Source organism: Mirounga leonina, unplaced genomic scaffold (assembly GCF_011800145.1).
Source record: "Mirounga leonina isolate KUSES-001 unplaced genomic scaffold, KU_Mleo_1.0 Mir_174, whole genome shotgun sequence".
NCBI lineage: Eukaryota > Metazoa > Chordata > Mammalia > Carnivora > Phocidae > Mirounga > Mirounga leonina.
This window is the reverse complement of record NW_023270451.1, coordinates 18,233,539-18,251,383: the sequence shown is the minus strand read 5'-3', so window position 1 is coordinate 18,251,383 and position 17,845 is coordinate 18,233,539. Positions and strand designations below refer to the sequence as shown.

The 17,845-nt window shown below is 40.1% G+C and overlaps 1 protein-coding gene across 1 annotated transcript; it reads right to left on the bottom strand.

Moving 5' to 3' along the window:
• Positions 1-5,896: 5,896 nt before the first annotated feature.
• On the bottom strand, positions 5,897-17,581 carry STEAP1 (STEAP family member 1). The gene is made up of 5 exons (XM_035021415.1): positions 17,425-17,581; positions 12,327-12,415; positions 9,638-10,150; positions 8,874-9,038; positions 5,897-6,344 (listed from the first exon to the last, which is right to left on the bottom strand). The coding sequence occupies exons 2-5, from the start codon at positions 12,408-12,410 to the stop codon at positions 6,087-6,089; spliced, it is 1,020 nt and encodes a 339-aa protein (XP_034877306.1). The 5' UTR covers positions 12,411-12,415; positions 17,425-17,581; the 3' UTR covers positions 5,897-6,086.
• Positions 17,582-17,845: the final 264 nt, after the last annotated feature.

Below are 17,845 nucleotides of genomic sequence, written 5' to 3'. Positions count from 1 at the left end.
TGCTGTAGGGGGGAAACTGGAATAATTAATAATCTCAATCTGAAAGAAGGTAATATAATAAAGAAATTTAGAACAGAACTGGTAAGCAATAGGGCGCAAACAGTGAAATGGTAGAAGTTCAAATGTTTCAATAATTATGTTACATATATATGGCGCAGATGCGATCATTAAAAGCAAAGGTCACCAGACTGGATAAAAAAACAGCAAATATGCATTGCTCTCAAAACACACACCTAAAAATAAGGGAAAACAGAAAGTTGCAAGTCATAGGATGGGAAAATACATACCATACAAATATTAATCTAAAGAAAGCTGAATAGATAACTTACTATCAAAATAGGCAAGTTTTTTGAGGAACTTTAAGTTTGCTGAGGAATGGGTGAAGAACTAGAGGGGGGCGTTGGTTCAAGCCAGTTTATTTATTTGTTTGGTTTTTTTTTTTCAAGATTTTATTTATTTGAGACCGAGAGAATGAGAGACAGAGACATGAGAGGGAGGAGGGTCAGAGGGAGAAGCAGACCCCCTGCCAAGCAGGGAGCCCGATGCGGGACTCGATCCAGGGACTCCAGGATCACGACCTGAGCCGAAGGCAGTCGCTTAACCAACTGAGCCACCCAGGCACCCTATTTGTTTTTTAATACTGTTTCCTGACGGGAATACTACAGTGGAGACAGGTAAATTGATGACACAGGAAAGATGTCTATAAGTTCTTTGAGTAGAAAAAGGGATGGGATTTGGCCCCGCAACAGAAGTGTTGACCTTAGGGACAGGGGACAATGCTTTAACAAGCAGAGGATAAAGGCACGAGGTGTGTGTATATTGGTAGATAGATTTTTAAGAAGCTGAGACAGTTCTCTTCTGAGTACATCTATTTCCTAAAAAAAAAAAAAAAAAAAAAGTACCAGTGGAGTGTAGGAGGAGAGATTATTATTGGTTGGAGCAGAGGGATGGTGTGATACAGTTTTAACAATAGGAAAAACAGACTTCCTATGGAAATATACAAAGGTCATAGGTTGAGAGTTCAGAGCAGCGTTGAGAGTTCACATAACATTTGTTAATGATCTGTGTCAAGCAGGGCTAGTCAGTGTGGTTGTTGTAGGTCTTTTCCAGCCAAGTCCATGTGCATTGAGGATGCAAAGAAGGTGAAGAGTTTACTCTGTGCTCGGGTGAAGTGAGGTAAGACGTGTGCATAGTTTCTCTTCCCAGACCAAAGGAGACCCTCACCCCTCCTTCTGTCCTCTTAGAGGTATTGGCGATGAGGTGTTGAGTGGTTGTAGGGCTGGTTCTGCTGAAAAGAACGTCTCGGCAAACCCCATCTGACCCCACAGCTGCTTGTCCACTGAAATGAGGAGAATTACTTAGCGCTTTTGGTTCTCAGCTGTGGGCCTAGTTGCCAAATTTGAGACAAAAGGCAAGAACCCACTTTTAACTTCACGTCATTGTGACATCTGTCTGCAGAGAAGGAACAAGCAGAGGCACTTAGATCCTGGCTTGTGGGACCAGCTCTAGGGCCCAGAAGGGTAAGTCATATCCTCTACCTGTGGGTTATATCAGTGTCACCTTTACGTTATCAATATTTTCCTCCTTTACCTGTGCGACTTTGAGTAGGTTTCTGTGCTTTGCAAATAAGTAATCTTTGACAAAAAGATTAGTTCCCTCGTGTGTATAAGTGAGGAGTGGTTTTCAAACTGTGCACTGTGGAGTCCAAGTTGTCACAGAGGCTTGTGAGCAGGATGGAAGAAGGAACAAAGAAGTATGGCTTCTGGTCCTACTAGCCCACTTCAAATCTGACCTCTATTACATGCTGGGCTTTTGTTAGGGATTTTGCTTAAAAATGTTGTATTAAAGGGGTACCTGGGTGGCTCAGGAGGGTTAAGCATCCAACTCTTGATTTCAGCTCATGTCATGATCTCAGGGTCATGAGATTGAGTCCCATGTAGGTGTCTGGGCTGGGCATGGAGTCTGCTTGGGATTCTCTCTCTCCCTCTCCCTCTGTCCCTCCCCTGCTCTCTTTCTCTCTAAAAAAAAAAAAAAAAAAAAAAAGTTGTATTAAAAAAATGAAAATAGAACCTACTCTTCCAACACATACACTGTGTAAATCCATTAATATTTATCTTTTGTGGTCAGAACTTCATGTTACAAAACAGGGAAGGTCTGAAGTCATTTCCCAGATTATGGGCCAAGGCATCAGGAATCCCTGAGTTTAGCTTCCTGGTTCTCTGACTCTCAGATCTTGTTCAACCAGCCACTCCATGATCTGGAGGTGCAGGGGTGCATTGGTTCTGGGAAGATCAACAGGTTCTTCACATTACAATACCGTCACCTGTGTTTTCTTTCCCTTCTTCTCTCTCTTTAGTATTATCCAGAACTACAAACATTTTGCTGAGGGAGCCTCATTTCAGTGGGGGTCATGCCTCCGGGCAAGGGATTAGCAGCTCAGGTGATCTCATCGGTCTCTTCCAGGTCAATAATTTTACAGCTACATGAACTGGCAACTTGTTTTGGCACGGTTAAAATGGGCATCCATTAATAGATCTGGGAATCTCACAACTTACTAGCAAGAAATGTGAGGACCCCCTGACCAGCTGAAGAAGTAGAATTAGCTGAGAAGAAAGGACTGAACTTTAGCCTCAGGTCATGTGTAATGGTCACAAGTCAGTGATTCATTAATTTCTTCAAGCATAGGATTATTTTCCACAAATGGATCACATAATTTATTACCTCTTCAGAGGGCCTCTTGAAAACACCTGGAAAAATTGGCATGAAGAAGGAAGACTTCCAGTTAACCGAGTAAAACTTAACATTAAATCCAAGCTGGAAAATTTCTAATGCTTGTATTCTGAAGACCAGTTTTAGGAAAAGGAGCTACTACAACTTGTTCATTTTCTTGGAAGAAAATTCCAGAGTTAATGTTACCAATGAAAATCACATATTTTTGTTATTAATTTATATGTTTAATTTTATAGATCCTGTGCTTAATAATTCTTTACAGGTTTCCTCAGATGTGTGGTCTATGGTCTGAAAATCAGATCAGAATCATACATTTTTTTTTATTTTGTCTTAAAACATTAAATGAACTCATTATTAAAATAGTAAAAAGAGGGGTGCCTGGGTGGCTCCGTCGTTAGGTGTCTGCTTTCGGCTCATGTCATGGTCCCAGGGTCCTGGGATGGAGCCCCACATCGGGCTCCCCTCTCACGGGAAGCCTGCTTCTCCCTCTCCCACTCCCCCTGCTTGTGTTCCCTCTCTCACTGTGTCTCTCTCTGTCAAGGAAATAAATAAAATCTTAAAAAAAAATAGTAAAAAGACATCATTTTAACAATTTTTTTAAAATGAAAGACTGTAAGATTCCTATAGAGCAAATGCTTAAAGAAAATAAACCCTAGACAGACTTCATTTTAAGTAGAAAAGGAAGCTCTGGGGAAGGAGGGCTTTGGGCTCCTGGCCAGCAGCTTCTCTAGGTGCTGTTCTTTGTGCTCCAGTGAGAGACCCTGTGTGACTGTCCTCCACAATCATGTTAATTCTTTTTTTTTTTAAGATTTTTATTTTTATTTATTTGAGACAGAGAGAATGAGAGACAGAGAGCATGAGAGGGAGGAGGGTCAGAGGGAGAAGCAGACTCCCTGCCGAGCAGGGAGCCTGATGCGGGACTCGATCCAGGGACTCCAGGATCATGACCTGAGCCGAAGGCAGTCGCTTAACCAACTGAGCCACCCAGGCGCCCAATCATGTTAATTCTATCAGTAGTTTCATTTAAAAAAATCACCTTATCAAAGGAGCTGAGAAATACCTTTCTTTTTGCTTCCCATTCTATCTGAAGGACTCTTACTTATACTTTATTTCAGATAGTTCCTCCTTTTTTTTTTTTTTTTTTGCATCAACTTCACAGCTTTCTGACTTTGTCCTTCTAGGCAGAACTAGAAGGGATTTCCTCCTTAGGGATACCAGTAAGCCTAGAATCCATTGCTGACCTAAAATTTGTCTTTCCTCTGAGACGGTGAGTGGGACTGGTTATTTCTCTCTTGATATATCTTCTAACACTGGGCCTTATATAGGGGAGGTGTTCTATAAACATCCATTGAGTAAAAGGAAATCCAAGCTCACACCAGAATATAATATTTGTTCTTTTTAAGACAACTTTTATTGTTTTCTTCTAGTAATAATACTATCCAACCATTGTAAAAAATTCAGAAAAGATACCCAAGTTTGAATGGTCTGGTTTTCAAAAGCCTATGAGTACCAATTGAATCTCTATCTTTTTATGCCTTACTTCTAAGGTCCTCATAGACTCCTTTTCTTCTACCATTAGGAATTCCCTAAAGGGTATATTCTGTGTTTCAGAATAGGCCTGTTGTTGTGTGTTGCCATGGCGAACAGAGATAGGACTCCAATAACCAAGCCAGAACTCAGCTGTTGTCACTGACAGCTTCATGGAAATGCTGCTTCAGGTTGGAACCCTGTTCCCAAGCTGCAGCCTCCAGGATGTCTTGGTGGGAGGAAGGCCAGCGCTTGATTTCTCCCTCTCAGTACTGGACATGCTGCCACATCATGCAATGCAGTTGAGAGGGCGGGTAGTTTACCGTGGCATCCCGCGGCTGGTTGGTAAGGGTATGACATGCATCACATGCTTAGTGAAGAGGTACCATTGTTATATCCCCTTGAAGAATCTGCTTTGTCATTTTAAAGCCCTACATTCCTTCTCTAATGGTGAATTATTTCTCCAGGGCACTATTGTCTGCTCTTTCCAATTACGCTACTCTGAACTCTTCACTATCTCCAGGCATAGATCTATCTCTGTAAGTCTGAATCTCAATAGTGCATAGAACTCAAATTTATACTCCAGATGGCTCCTTAGTCCCCATGTAATAATGCAGAATGGTCCTTTCCCTTTCTTTCTTTCTTCCTTTCTTTCTTCCTTTCTTTCTTTCTTCCTTCCTTTCTTTCTTTCTTTCTTCCTTCCTTTCTTTCTTTCTTTCTTTCTTTCTTTCTTTCTTTCTTTCTTTCTTTCTTTCTTTCTCTCTCTTTCTTCTTTCTTTCTTTCTCTTTCTTTCTTTCTTTCTTTTCTTTCTTTCTTTCTCCTTTCTTTCTCTCTCTCTTTCTTTCTGAAAGACCGGAAGGGGGGGGGCGGTGGCAGAGAGAGAGGGAGAGAATCTTAAGCAGTTTCCACGATCTAACGACCCTGAGCCGAAGTCAAGAGTTGGAAGCTTAACTGACTGAGCCACCCAGGTGCCTAAAGAATTGTCCTTTTTTAACAGAATAAAAAATTAAAAAAAAAAAAAAGAACACTCAGTGAATATACTGTTTTTCCTAATTTGTATCATTAGCACTAGCTCTATTATTCTAAATCATAATAAATGGTTTACCTATATAAAAGATATTGTTCGTAGTTAGCTTTTCTCTATATAAAAAAACCTCTGAAGTGTAGTCTGTTGGGTTAGCGAGTCCTGACAGCCGATGTATACTTTGCTCTTTGAAGAACCGGTTCAAGGTATGCTTTCACCGGTGTATTAAGTTCAACTGAGTTTATGTAACTCATATAGAGAAAAGTGAATTTACTTTTTCTCCTGGAAAGCTTGAGTTTTATTTTGCCTGGAGATATATCTGATGTTATTCTGTTGCTTTACTTGTGTAGACACAACCTGTGTGTTTCTTGCAATCGGTGTTTCATGAATAACACCCAGTTACAGGAAAATGAAACCCATCTTTAACAACAATCATAAATACTGGATATACTTGCATGGTAGATTCAGATAATATATTTTTTCATGGCTCACGATATCTTTTGATGAGTTGTAGGGATTGGGACTGCAAGGCCTTTTATTATTTATAATGCTGTACAGTCTGACAAATCAGATGTGATTGTTTTGTTATGCTTAGTTCTATTGAACATAGAGAATGTGCTCAAGATTGCTTTATTTATTGCTTTGAATTAAATCTACAGAGAACTACACATACTTCTAACTCAGGATTCATCAACAAAGAGATACATTAAGACCCTCAAGTGGTCACTTTATTAAACAAATACAAATCTGAAACATTTATGGTGAAATATATCAATTGAACAAAAATGTGTGTAAACGGTGATTCTACAACTGGGAAGATATGTCAGTTTTATTAATTTTGGTGACATCTTCCCAACCATGTCTAATCTTCAGTATCTTCTTCCTCAAGCACGGCAGGCACAGTAGGGCTTTGCAGAACAGGACAACAATCGGAAGGAAGACAGCTATCATAAAAGTCGGAGGTGTGTACCACACAAATTGTTTTATATCTACCCATTTATTCCAGGCAAAAATCAATGCATGTATTGTGCCCAGAAGAAGGGAAACAATTCCTAGCTTGCTCTGCAAAAGAAAAAAAATGGTGGGATTGGTTCAGTAAGAGTTTATTCCATCCTACCTCATCTGTTCTGTTGCTTGGAAATTCCATCTGTAATCATTCCCCTATTAAATTTCTCAACAATGCCCACTCACATCTTTCCATTCTCCTCACACATCCCCACCTCACCCCCTTACGTTGGGTGATGTTTTGTCCACAGGTGATTTAAGTTGAGAAAATTCACAATCAATCTCCTTTCAACCTCAGCTAATCAATAACACCGTCTTTCTTTTCTCTCCATACTTTGTTCATCTGTCTGATGACGTTTATTTTATGGTGCTTTGTCTCTTGAGCATTTGCCTTCATTCTGCCTATCAAGAGACAACTACAGTCGGGGACTTTGACTCATCACAGATTCCCTGCAGAATTAACACAATGATTCGTGCATTTTAGGTGCTCAGTAAATATTAATAGGTTGACTGACGATTAGTGCAAAAATCAATTTGATACCAGTGATCTTTATCAATTATGAAAGCAACCAGAGTAACTAATTCTGATTTTGGTACATGAATACTAAGGTGAATGAGTGTGGCCCATGTTAAAAATCAAACATTCAGGGTCGCCTGGGTGGCTCAGTCGTTAAGCGTCTGCCTTCGGCTCAGGTCATGATCCCAGGGTTCTGGGATCGAGCCCCACATCGGCTCCCTGCTCTGCGGGAAGCCTGCTTCTCCCTCTCCCACTCCCCCTGCTTGTGTTCCCTCTCTCGCTGTGTCTCTCTCTGTCAAATAAATAAAGTCTTAAAAAAATAAAATAAAAATTAAAAAAAAATCAAACATCCTGATAAAGTGGAAAAATGCCAACTATTTCCACTGTTTACATAACACATAGAGATATGAAGATATGAAGAAAAATTTCAACTTGTATTGGGATACTTGGCACTATCCAGAAAAAGTTGCTTAAAAATAGTTGTTCACCTATGTAATTTTATGGCATTCTGACAATAGCTCTTCTAGATAAGTTTTGACTTCTATTCGCTTTACTGGAAATGGTCATTAGCCTGCCAGAATGAATCCAACTCACAATTATTCAGCAGTAAGCACTCTTAAGCCCCAATGAATACAATCAAAAGCTAAGTTTATATTTTCAAATATCAATCTCCAAGGTAAATCATAGAATAACTAATTCTTGGATTGTAAATGGAAAGTTTCTAGGTTATTAACTGAAAAATATATGTGATTGATTGAAGATTAATTTTACCAAATGTGTACTGTATACTTATCATGGATTAGGTCTTGTGTACACAGTAGAATGGGCTGGGTAGTCAAGATGCAGTGCTTGGATTCCTAATTAAACGTAAAAAGTGGTGCTCAGCATATGTGTGACAGGCAGAGCAAATGTAAAAACAACGTATTTAATGAGGAACAGAGAACTCTAATGGCTATCAAGCTAAGCCTACACAATCAGCAAATATTGTGCTTGGAAAATGTGGCACCATTTCTAAGCTCCATTGTAATAATTCAGATGGAGACATGTTTTCCTGACTAATCAGATGTTCTGGTAAAGTTTCTGTAGGAGTATATGTATAGATATGTAAAAGGGATAGTGGGGAAATGTCTGACTTTGTGGGAATTTCCAAAAATGAGCACCCATAGAAGCTAAACTACGTACTTTAAAAAAATCTCGGCAGTGCTTACGATTAAACTAAATTCATCCTTTGCATCCTGTCAGACACGGATCTCCTGTGAGTTCTGGCACACTGCTCTTCTTATGGTGTAATCTACCACTAAGAGATGAACCTCCCTCCGTAAGTCTGAGATAATCTTGAATTCCAAGAATATTGACAAACTTCAAGTCAGTAAGCTACATAAAATGTAAGTTAGAAAAAGCAGTCTTTAAAATTAGATATTAGTTGGGTGCCTGGGTGGCTCAGTTGGTTAAGTGACTGCCTTCGGCTCAGGTCATGATCCTGGAGTCCCAGGATCGAGTCCCGCATCGGGCTCCCTGCTCAGTGGGGAGTCTGCTTCTCCTCTGACCCCCCCCTTCAATCTCTCTCTCTCTTACATAAATAAAATCTTAAAAAAAAAATAAAATTAAATATTAGAATTCCTTTGGTAATTAAAACTCCAAATTTCAATGACAGATGCTTTTTTAAAGGTAGTACCAAGTTGTGTAACTTAAAAGGCGTAAGTAAAATCAGGGGGCAGGCAAAAGAATATTTTTATTTGGGCAGAATGAATAAACCGTGAATATTAAATTCCTCAAATATCACCTGTGGAGTTATTAGGTGGACAGAAAATTATCTAACAAGTTTCAAAGGTTAGTAATAGTTTTCTTTGAGTAATGCTTTTTATTTGTGTCTAGAAAACACTTCTACTTAGAAGTGATAAGGAAAAATTATCGGCGAGCACCTTTTTGATTGAAACAAGTGCGGGATCTTTGCTACTGGAAAACCATTTGTTATTTTTTATGGGACAAAGTCAATATAGTTGATGGTATTCTAAGCACAGAAAAGATTGCCTCTCTGAGGGACCAGAGTTATTTGATAGATAATTTACCTGAATATAGTGAAATTCTCTCCATGTCAAAGAATCGCTCACAGATGGAATGGATGTCACAGCCAACAGAGCCAGTATCCCAAGTGCCACAATTCCCAGAGACACATACATTTCCATTCTCCAAACATCATGCTCAATCCAGGCATCTTCTTTGTTTTGTTGGACCTACCAGAGGGTGAAAAGGGGAAAGAAGGAATGCAAACAACATCTTTTTCCGGCAGATGAATCGCCTTCTACATTCCCTCTGTCCACCATGTAGGGCCTGATAACTAGGAGCTTCCACAAATTTGTGACTTTGTTTGTGCATTCTTCTATGAGAAACGACATAGGAGCCCTCAATCTCTTTCCTTGAATGCAGCATTTACATAAATCTGTTTTGCTAATTCATATAATAGTTACTTGCTAGTTAGGATTGTAATGTGCATGCTTGTGTGGTAAATAAGAACAATTAGCATTAAAAAAGGAATCTTGTGAGGGTGACAGAAGGTTGCTGTGTGGCCCTGTCCATGAACAAAATACGCATTTAAGTTGTTAAAGTTATAGTTTACTATTTTCAACATAAAAAAAAAAATTCCTCCGTGTGAAACTATATATAACCAAGCTCCAATGAAGCGTTATAATAAAACATTGAAAAATGCAGATTACATTCCCGACACAGCATTTCAAAAGAGGTTTGGGGTATTGATATTAAAATAAGAAAGCGTTAATTTGTTAGACAATTTAGACTTTTTAGTTTAGTGGTACTTTCAACATCGTCACCCTACCTGTTGATATGCCCAGTTGAGCAACTTGTATCTGTAGGATCGCCTCATTGGATAGGACAGACTATAAATTGCATGCAGCACAGCAAAAAAGAAACTGAGAAGCCCCAACTGTTTTCTTGTTAACATCCATCTATCCAACCAATGTGGAAATTTCTTATATTTGGTTCCGTTATGAAGCTGTACAATGCCTGCGATCACCCCCGGCAAATAGACTAGTGCCAAGAGGGTGATGGACACCATTGGCAAGACTTTGTTGATGACCAGGATTGGAATTTTATAAAAATACTGTTGGTGGGAAGTTACAAAAGGGTGAATTATTTCCCTCAGGAGAGTGTAAAGGAAAGTCAGAGATGATATGACAGCAGCAATTTTAATTGGCCAGCGCCACATTGGAAAGAGTTCTTGTTTGTGCTGAAGCTCAGAGGGGCAGTCAAATCCATCAAAGTGGGTTGTTTGGTGCATGTGTGAAAACACAGTTCTTTTCAGCATGCTGGTCTCTCCCGAGTCCTTATCCTACAAAGGGAAGAAAATCAACATCTTAAACAAACAATGGGATTTCTCTTCAATGCATTACTTATTTTGCTCATGGTGCTTATCAGTAAAAAATTTTAGGACATTCAGAACCTTGCTTTTGGATACTGATGTAGCACTGATTGAATATGGATTTAGCTATGCTGGGATTCTCCATTAATTTCTGTTGTTTTTCTTTAAGACAAAGGAATACATGCTTTTTTTAAAGACAGAAGATTATCCATGAAAGCTGAGACCGTTGTGTTTCTACCTTGAAGGCATGAAATGGAATAATGTAAGTGGGAAACTAAAATTGAAAAACGTAAAAAAAATCCAGCAATCTTGGGCAAAAATAACAAAACTTGTAATGGTTGAATTTGTTTTATAATATTCTTACTGGTAATTGGGCAACTCTCCACAAAGAACTGAGGAGCAAATTCTTCATTAATTCAAGTATAAAGGGTCAGGAATAATACAGTCATTACAGTTATAAAAATATATAATTTCCATCATGCTGTACTTTGATTTTATATTTCTAAAATATCTCATTTCTGCAAGTAATGATTGACAAGTACTCTATCAGAAGGTACAAAGGTTATATACATAGTTAAATCCCATAGAGATGATCTATTTCCTAAGAAAGTCATACTTCTTTATCCAGTTGCATTTCTAAGCAGTCAACAATTCACAAAAGGTTATGTTGACTATTTTGTCATTTCCCCAACTGACTGATATACCAGAAAATTAAAAAAAACCAAAACACTTCTATATAGGAACTTAGGATGTTTCATATTGTGCTGCTTTAATGAATTAATTTACTTTTTCACTCAATAGGCTATTCCTCATTTCTTATAGCTCTCTATGTAGAACTGTAACATTTTAATGTTTAATGTGATGTGATTATCTTGTTCATTTCCTCATTTTATGCAGAGAAACCTTAATTCACATAGTTCTCTATAATTTTTGGTGTTTAAAAGTAGCCTCTCGCCATTTGACTTTTACTTTCAGTGATAAATCACTGTTACATCCAATGCTTTCTCTGGTGGCCCCATTTAGAAGAGAGTTGAGCATGATACATAGGACAGCTTCTGTCATCTCTGCATGTTCAAACAATCTAAGTACAATCAACTGAGATCGATTTTCTGGTTAACGATGAAAAATTATAGAACAGCAAGGAAGATGGTTAACTTGAAAAATGAAAATGGTTTTATTTTATGCACACTTACTTTATAGAATATGCACCTGTAATATCTTATTATTCCTATTAAAATAACTAAAAAAATTTTTTTTAAAGTAACGTTATATAAAATTGTTGCATACACTATCTTTCCTATTAAAATAATTAAGATAAAATACTTTCTGTAAAAACTGCAGTTGACATCATTTGGAAAGGCAAAAAGAGTTTGGAACCGAAAATTTCCACCACTTTTTCAGTCAAATAATGTAGTAAGAAACATTTAATCTTCAGGTGGCACAAAAGTGGGACAAGTGATTCTTATTCCAAAATTGAATTTATTTGTTTAAACGGTGAATCATCAATCAACTTGATGATCTCTTGGTAACTGCCATAAAGCCTATGAAAAAAATGCATGCTTACAAAACTACTGTTAGATGGGCACTGATGACTCTCTTAAGAAACTTAGACCCACAGAAAGTTAGAAGGAATTGGAAGGGCCTTGGAGCTGATCTGGTCCAACTCTCTCATTTTATAGATAAACCAAGACCCAGGATTTTCAGTGACTTATTTGAGGTTATTCAGCTAAGTCCATGACAGTCGTCAAGGTACAATTTCTCTTATATACCACCCTGCACCTTTGCCCATCGCAGTATCAGTGACAGGAATCCGAGTGAAGATACCTGTCAACTGGGTGAAAATCACTGTTAGAACCCTAGGAGATACAGGACAGCATTGAAATTCTGTGTCTAGATTTCAGTGAATTATTATTTTTTATTTTTTTAAAGATTATTTATTTATTTATGTGACAGAGAGAGACACAGCGAGATAGGGAACACAAGCAGGGGGAGCGGGAGAGGGTGAAGCAGGCTTCCCACGGAGCAAAGAGCCCGATGTGGGGCTCGATCCCAGGACCCTGGGATCATGACCTGAGCCGAAGGCAGATGCTTAACGACTGAGCCACCCAGGTGCCCTGATTTCAGTGAATTATTATTAATATATTACCAAGTAATCATCTTCTTCTGGATTTCTCCTAGGCTTCACTGTCCAAAGTTCTTCTTGGTTTGTAATATCTTGTCTGCTCTCCATTAATTCTGTAAAATAGAATAGCGTCAGCCATGGAAATGAGAAATAAACATTATTGTCTTCTTCACGTCTATACTATTTAAGACATTAATGTTTGATAGGGCAATAGAAAAATCTACTTACATAAGGACTAGAGTGGCCTAGAAAGTACAATTAAAATAGTGACTGATTTACCATTTAACCTCACATAATCTGTCGGAATCTCAAACCATGCCCTTGTGTCAATAATAACAGCTTTGCTTTGTCCAGCTATTGGTGCAATGAATGACAGACTGTCTATATGGAATTCAAAGGGTCAGATGTTGCCTTTTATTTTAGGAGAAGTTAACTCCAGGTGCTCAGTTAGAGGAAAACCAACTCTGCTCAAAGGTAAATTGAATTAGGAATGCATTTTTTTGGGTAACAATGTTATCAGTAGGAGTTAGCTGATGTAAGATTATACTTTAGGAAGTTGTATTTGATAGACTTTTGGGGTTGATATTGGAATCTGAAATAATAATTAAATGATTTTATGGGGAAATGTATTCTGACACTCTTGGTAAGGTGGACCCTGATAGTGGTACAAAGGACCAAAAGGCTGTATTTTCAGAGTGCCATTTTCTCATCAGAGTAACAGGCTGGTTTTTGTTGGTAAGACATGAATTGTTAGTACAGTTCCAATGGAGTTGTTGAGTTGTGTTCAATCACAGACTGCCTATTCTCCTGGTCAACCCTGTGGAAATTAGTTTTGTCAAACTTACTACCTGACAAAGTATTCTTTGCCTTAACACGCTTCACAGATCCTCCTAAGGCTTGGTGTAGCATTTTTTTAAAGGAAGGGAACATATGATATCACAATATTATTCACTGTTTTCATTAGTTCTAAATCTATTTCTAGAGGAATACCTCGCCAATTTGCACTTTATGAAATTCAATGAGAAAAACAGATTAGATATACAACAACTTGATTATCAGAAACATTCCAAGTGTTTCTGAGTTTTAGAACACCTGTAACACTTTACCAAGTGGAAAGTTGTTTCCAGGAGTAGCTTAAAATAGTTAAAACATTCTCCAAATTTAAAGGCTTGATTTTCTCAAAAAATAAAGAGGAGCCATCTTTATATAATGCCAACCATTTGCCTTTGTTCAAGAGCTCGGAGAACATTTTCCATATATTATCTATTTTGAAATTGTGCAACATTCACACTGAGGATATTTGTTTTGGTCTGCCCACATTTTCCCTCTACTTAAAAAAAATTTTTTTTTTTATTTTTAATCACCATACATTTCATCATTAGTTTTTGATGTAGTGTTCCATGATTCATTGTTGTGCATAACACCCAGTGCTCCATGCAGAACATGCCCTCTTCAACACCCATCACCAGGCTAACCCATCCCCCCACGCCCCTCCCCTCTAGAACCCTCAGTTTGTTTCTCAGTGTCCATAGTCTCTCATGGTTCGTCTCCCCCTCCGATTCACCCCCTTCATTTTTCCCTTCCTATCTTTTTTTTTTTTTTAAACATATAAGGTATTATTTGTTTCAGAGGTACAGGTCTGTGATTCATCAGTCTTACACAATTCACAGCGCTCACCATAGCACATACCCTCCCCAATGTCTATCACCCAGCCACCCCATCCCTCCCACCCCCCCCACCACTCCAGCAACCCTCAGTTTGTTTCCGGAGATTAAGAATTCCTCATATCAGTGAGATCATATGATACATGTCTTTCTCTGGTTGACTTATTTCGCTCAACATAATACCCTCCAGTTCCATCCACATTGTTACAAATGGCAAGATTTCATTCCTTTTGAAGGCTGCCTAATATTCCATTGTATATATATACACCACATCTTCTTTATCCATTCATCTGTTGATGGACAGCTTGGCTCTTCCCATAGTTTGGCTATTGTGGACATTGCTGCTATAAACTTTGGGGTGCATGTACCCCTTCAGGTCAATACATTTGTATCTTTGGGGTAAATACCCAGTAGTGCAATTGCTGGGTTGTACAGTAGCTCTATTTTCAACTTTTTGAGGAACCTCCATACTGTTTTCCAGAGTGGCTCCCCCTACTTTTTAATGATCTAAAACATTTCCTCCATTTGGAGAAAGGTCCCTCCTTTGCCATATGACTCAGTCTTGGCTTATCACTGTTCTCTATTCCCTTGATGGCATTGGCTGGCTTAGGGATGGCATACAACCCTAGTTGAACCAATTAGAGTCCTTCTCTGATATTTATATATGGGAGTGGAAGATAAAGAGATGTCTTTTAACATTTTGTTAAATTGGGATGAAAGAAGCCTACCATGCTTTCTTCTACTTGCTCTAAGGAGGAAGAGGTCTTCAACAGAACAGAAGAAAGCCAACACACAAAAGTACAAGCGAGAAATGGGGAAAGACATAGAAGCGTCCTGGTGGTATATTTTAAGTATTTAGAGTTCCTGAGACCAGATCACGAATTTTTCAGTTACACAAGCCAATACATTCCCTTTTTTGCTTTAGTTTGATTTGGGTGTCTATCACTGGCATTTGAAAGAGTTCTGAGTAAAACATATGCCAATCATCAGGTATTTATGGAACTCAAGTCTATGGTAGACAACGGAGGAGGAAAAAGAAACGAGACTTTGTTCTGGAGGACCTCCAGTCTATATGCTTAATAAGTATAATTCCAAATCATTTAGTGATTTAACCAACATTATAAATAGAGTAATCTGGGAGGTAAGTATGTGTCTAGGAATAGGAATAGAAGTTTTTTTTTTCTTTTTTTAAGATTTTATTTATTTGACAGAGAGAGAGCACAAGCAGGGGAAGCAGCAGGAGAGGGAGAAGCAGGCTCCCCGAGTGGGAAGCCTGACTCGGGTCTCAGTCCCAGGACCCCGAGATCATGACCTGAGCCAAAGGCAGACGCTTAACCAACTGAGCCACCTGGGCACCCCAGGAATAGAAGTTTTATCTACTGTAACCAAACAAGGAATAATTCACTATGTTTAGATGTTTTAACTGTGTTGTAGGACGGCAAAGATGTTAACATGCAAATCTACACTTATTCAATGTTAACTCATTAACTATGTTGTGAGCAACAATATTAGGCAGTGGGAATACTAAGTTAAATGAGATGGAGCCTCTGCTCTCACAAACTCAAAGTCTAGGGGAAAAGGCAGAAATTTCAACAACTGTGTGGTAGTGCAATGGATTCCAAAGAAAGACAGTTTTATAGGCAGATCGTGGCTGGAAAGGGTGAGGGCTCTCTTGTAGACCTGGTCCTGGGGCCTCAAGCAAGTTGGCAGTATTTGCTGATGGAGGGCCACTTTGTACAGAATCTGGGTGAAAAGGCAGCACAGTGGCCTTGGAGAAGTATCCACCCATTCATCTGCATGGTAGGGAGACCATACTGGAGAGCAAGGCCAAGGAAAAGCCCAGGGCAGTGAGGGAGCCTGTTGGCTCTGTGGTCCACAGTCAAATTTGTGCCAGAAGCCAAGAAAATAAAATATCTGTCAAATAAAATATGTTGGTTTCCATCAGACATTAACCAAATATATAATTTAAATTCTGCAGTAACATCTTTTCATGGGAAAAAAAAAAAAGGGAAACAACACAGTGTTCAGATGTTAGGAACTCCAGATTTGACCCAAAGTTCTCTAACTTTCATCCCCTTTCAAAAGCAAAACATAGTTCTGATGTGACTGTTCCGTTTTGCTGTACCAGGATGGCTGACCTGATGTTCCTGCTAAATATTGACACAGCCCAACTGACTCATGTTTTTGTCAAAGAGTTTAGAATATGAAGAAACTCATTGACTGGAGCACAATATGGATTGCACTGCCATTTCCAAACCTTCTATACTTTCAAGTATGTACTTGCTTCCCCACATTTAACTACCTAAAGGTAAGATGTTCTTCTTCCCTAGGCTGTTTTTTTAAGCATTGCTTAATATCTGTGTTAAATAAATCTAAGTAAATGTCAGGATGTCGTGTGAAATTTTTTTTTTTTTTAGATTTTATTTATTTATTTGATACAGAGAGAGAGAGAGCACAAGTAGGCAGAACGGCAGGCAGAGGGAGAGGGAGAAGCAGGCTCCCGGCTGAGCAGGGAGCACGATGCGGGGCTCCATCCCAGCACCCTGGGACCATGACCCGAGCCCAAGGCGGCCGCTTAACCGACTAAGCCACCCAGGCGCCCCGTGAAATTTTTTTTAAAGAGAAAGAAATTTGGGGCGCCTGGGTGGCTCAGTCGTTAAGCGTCTGCCTTCGGCTCGGGTCGTGATCCCCGGGTCCTGGGATCGAGCCCCGCATTGGGCTCCCCGCTCAGTGGGAAGCCTGCTTCTCCCTCTCCCACTCCCCCTGCTTGTGTTCCCTCTCTCACTGTCTCTCTCTCTCTGTCAAAAAATAAATAGAATCTTAAAGGAAAAAAAATAAAAAAAAAAATAAAGAGAAAGAAATTTAGAAGTGTTTGTAAATTTTATGTCTCCCCTTCCAGTGGGTTTGACCCACGCATTATATGAAGCCTTCCTTGATCGACTATTTGGATAGAACTTGAACCCCAAACCAGATCCTGAAGGAGTAGGACTAATGATCGCAGAACTTAAAACGAAAACTTCCTGTTACTAGGAAACCTGAAGGCAAGTCACACGATTTTAAGCACTACGAACCAATCATGCATTAATGCTATGCAAACTCGCAGCGATTTTGCCAAGCTGGAAAACTTGCCATCAGAATCCAACCGAAGGACAAACCTTAATCGTATGCCTCGAGCCCCCAGCGAAAGGACTTCCTTGTGAGTCCCTGGCTCCCAGCCCCTGGACCGGCCACAACGGAGCAGTGCGCTCCGGCCGAGAGCTGCGCTGGAGGGCGGCGCGTCCTGGAGCCGCGCGTAAGGGGCGAATTGAGCTGCTCTCGCCCGGAACGCCGCCGCCCCGGGGCTGGGAAGGCTTGCAAGCCGCTACACCCCTTGCCAGGCTGCGAGCCCGCGCCCGCCCTCGCGGGGACACACGGAGGCGGGGAGCAAGCAGCGAGCCGGGACGATTCAAGGGACTCACCCGCTCCTCGGCGCGACCAGACGGTAAGTTGGGGCGCAGCTGCTGCGGGGACCGGCCAGCCCCACGAGGTGCCCGAGTGCCGGAGCGCCGAGCCGGCTCTCCCCCTGCAGACCCCGCCTCTTTGTCAAAGGCCCGTCCAGCGCCACCTGCAGGTGCCGGGCGACCTCACGGCTCCTGCCTCGGAGGGACAGTCCTCGGAGGTCCCAGCAGCCGAGCCCAGGGTTTCCCCACATTGCCACCAGGCCGCTCCCGGTTTTCTCTCAAATGGCCCTGGCTTCCGTCTGAGCCCTGCTCCTCCCACTTTCGTTAATCTCCCGAGTAGCGAACATCCGTGCAATTCTTTGGAGCAGTGGTTCCCAAACTTCAACGTGTATCACCTGTAGGCCTTATTAGAACTGATTTGCCTCCTTCCCCCTCAGGG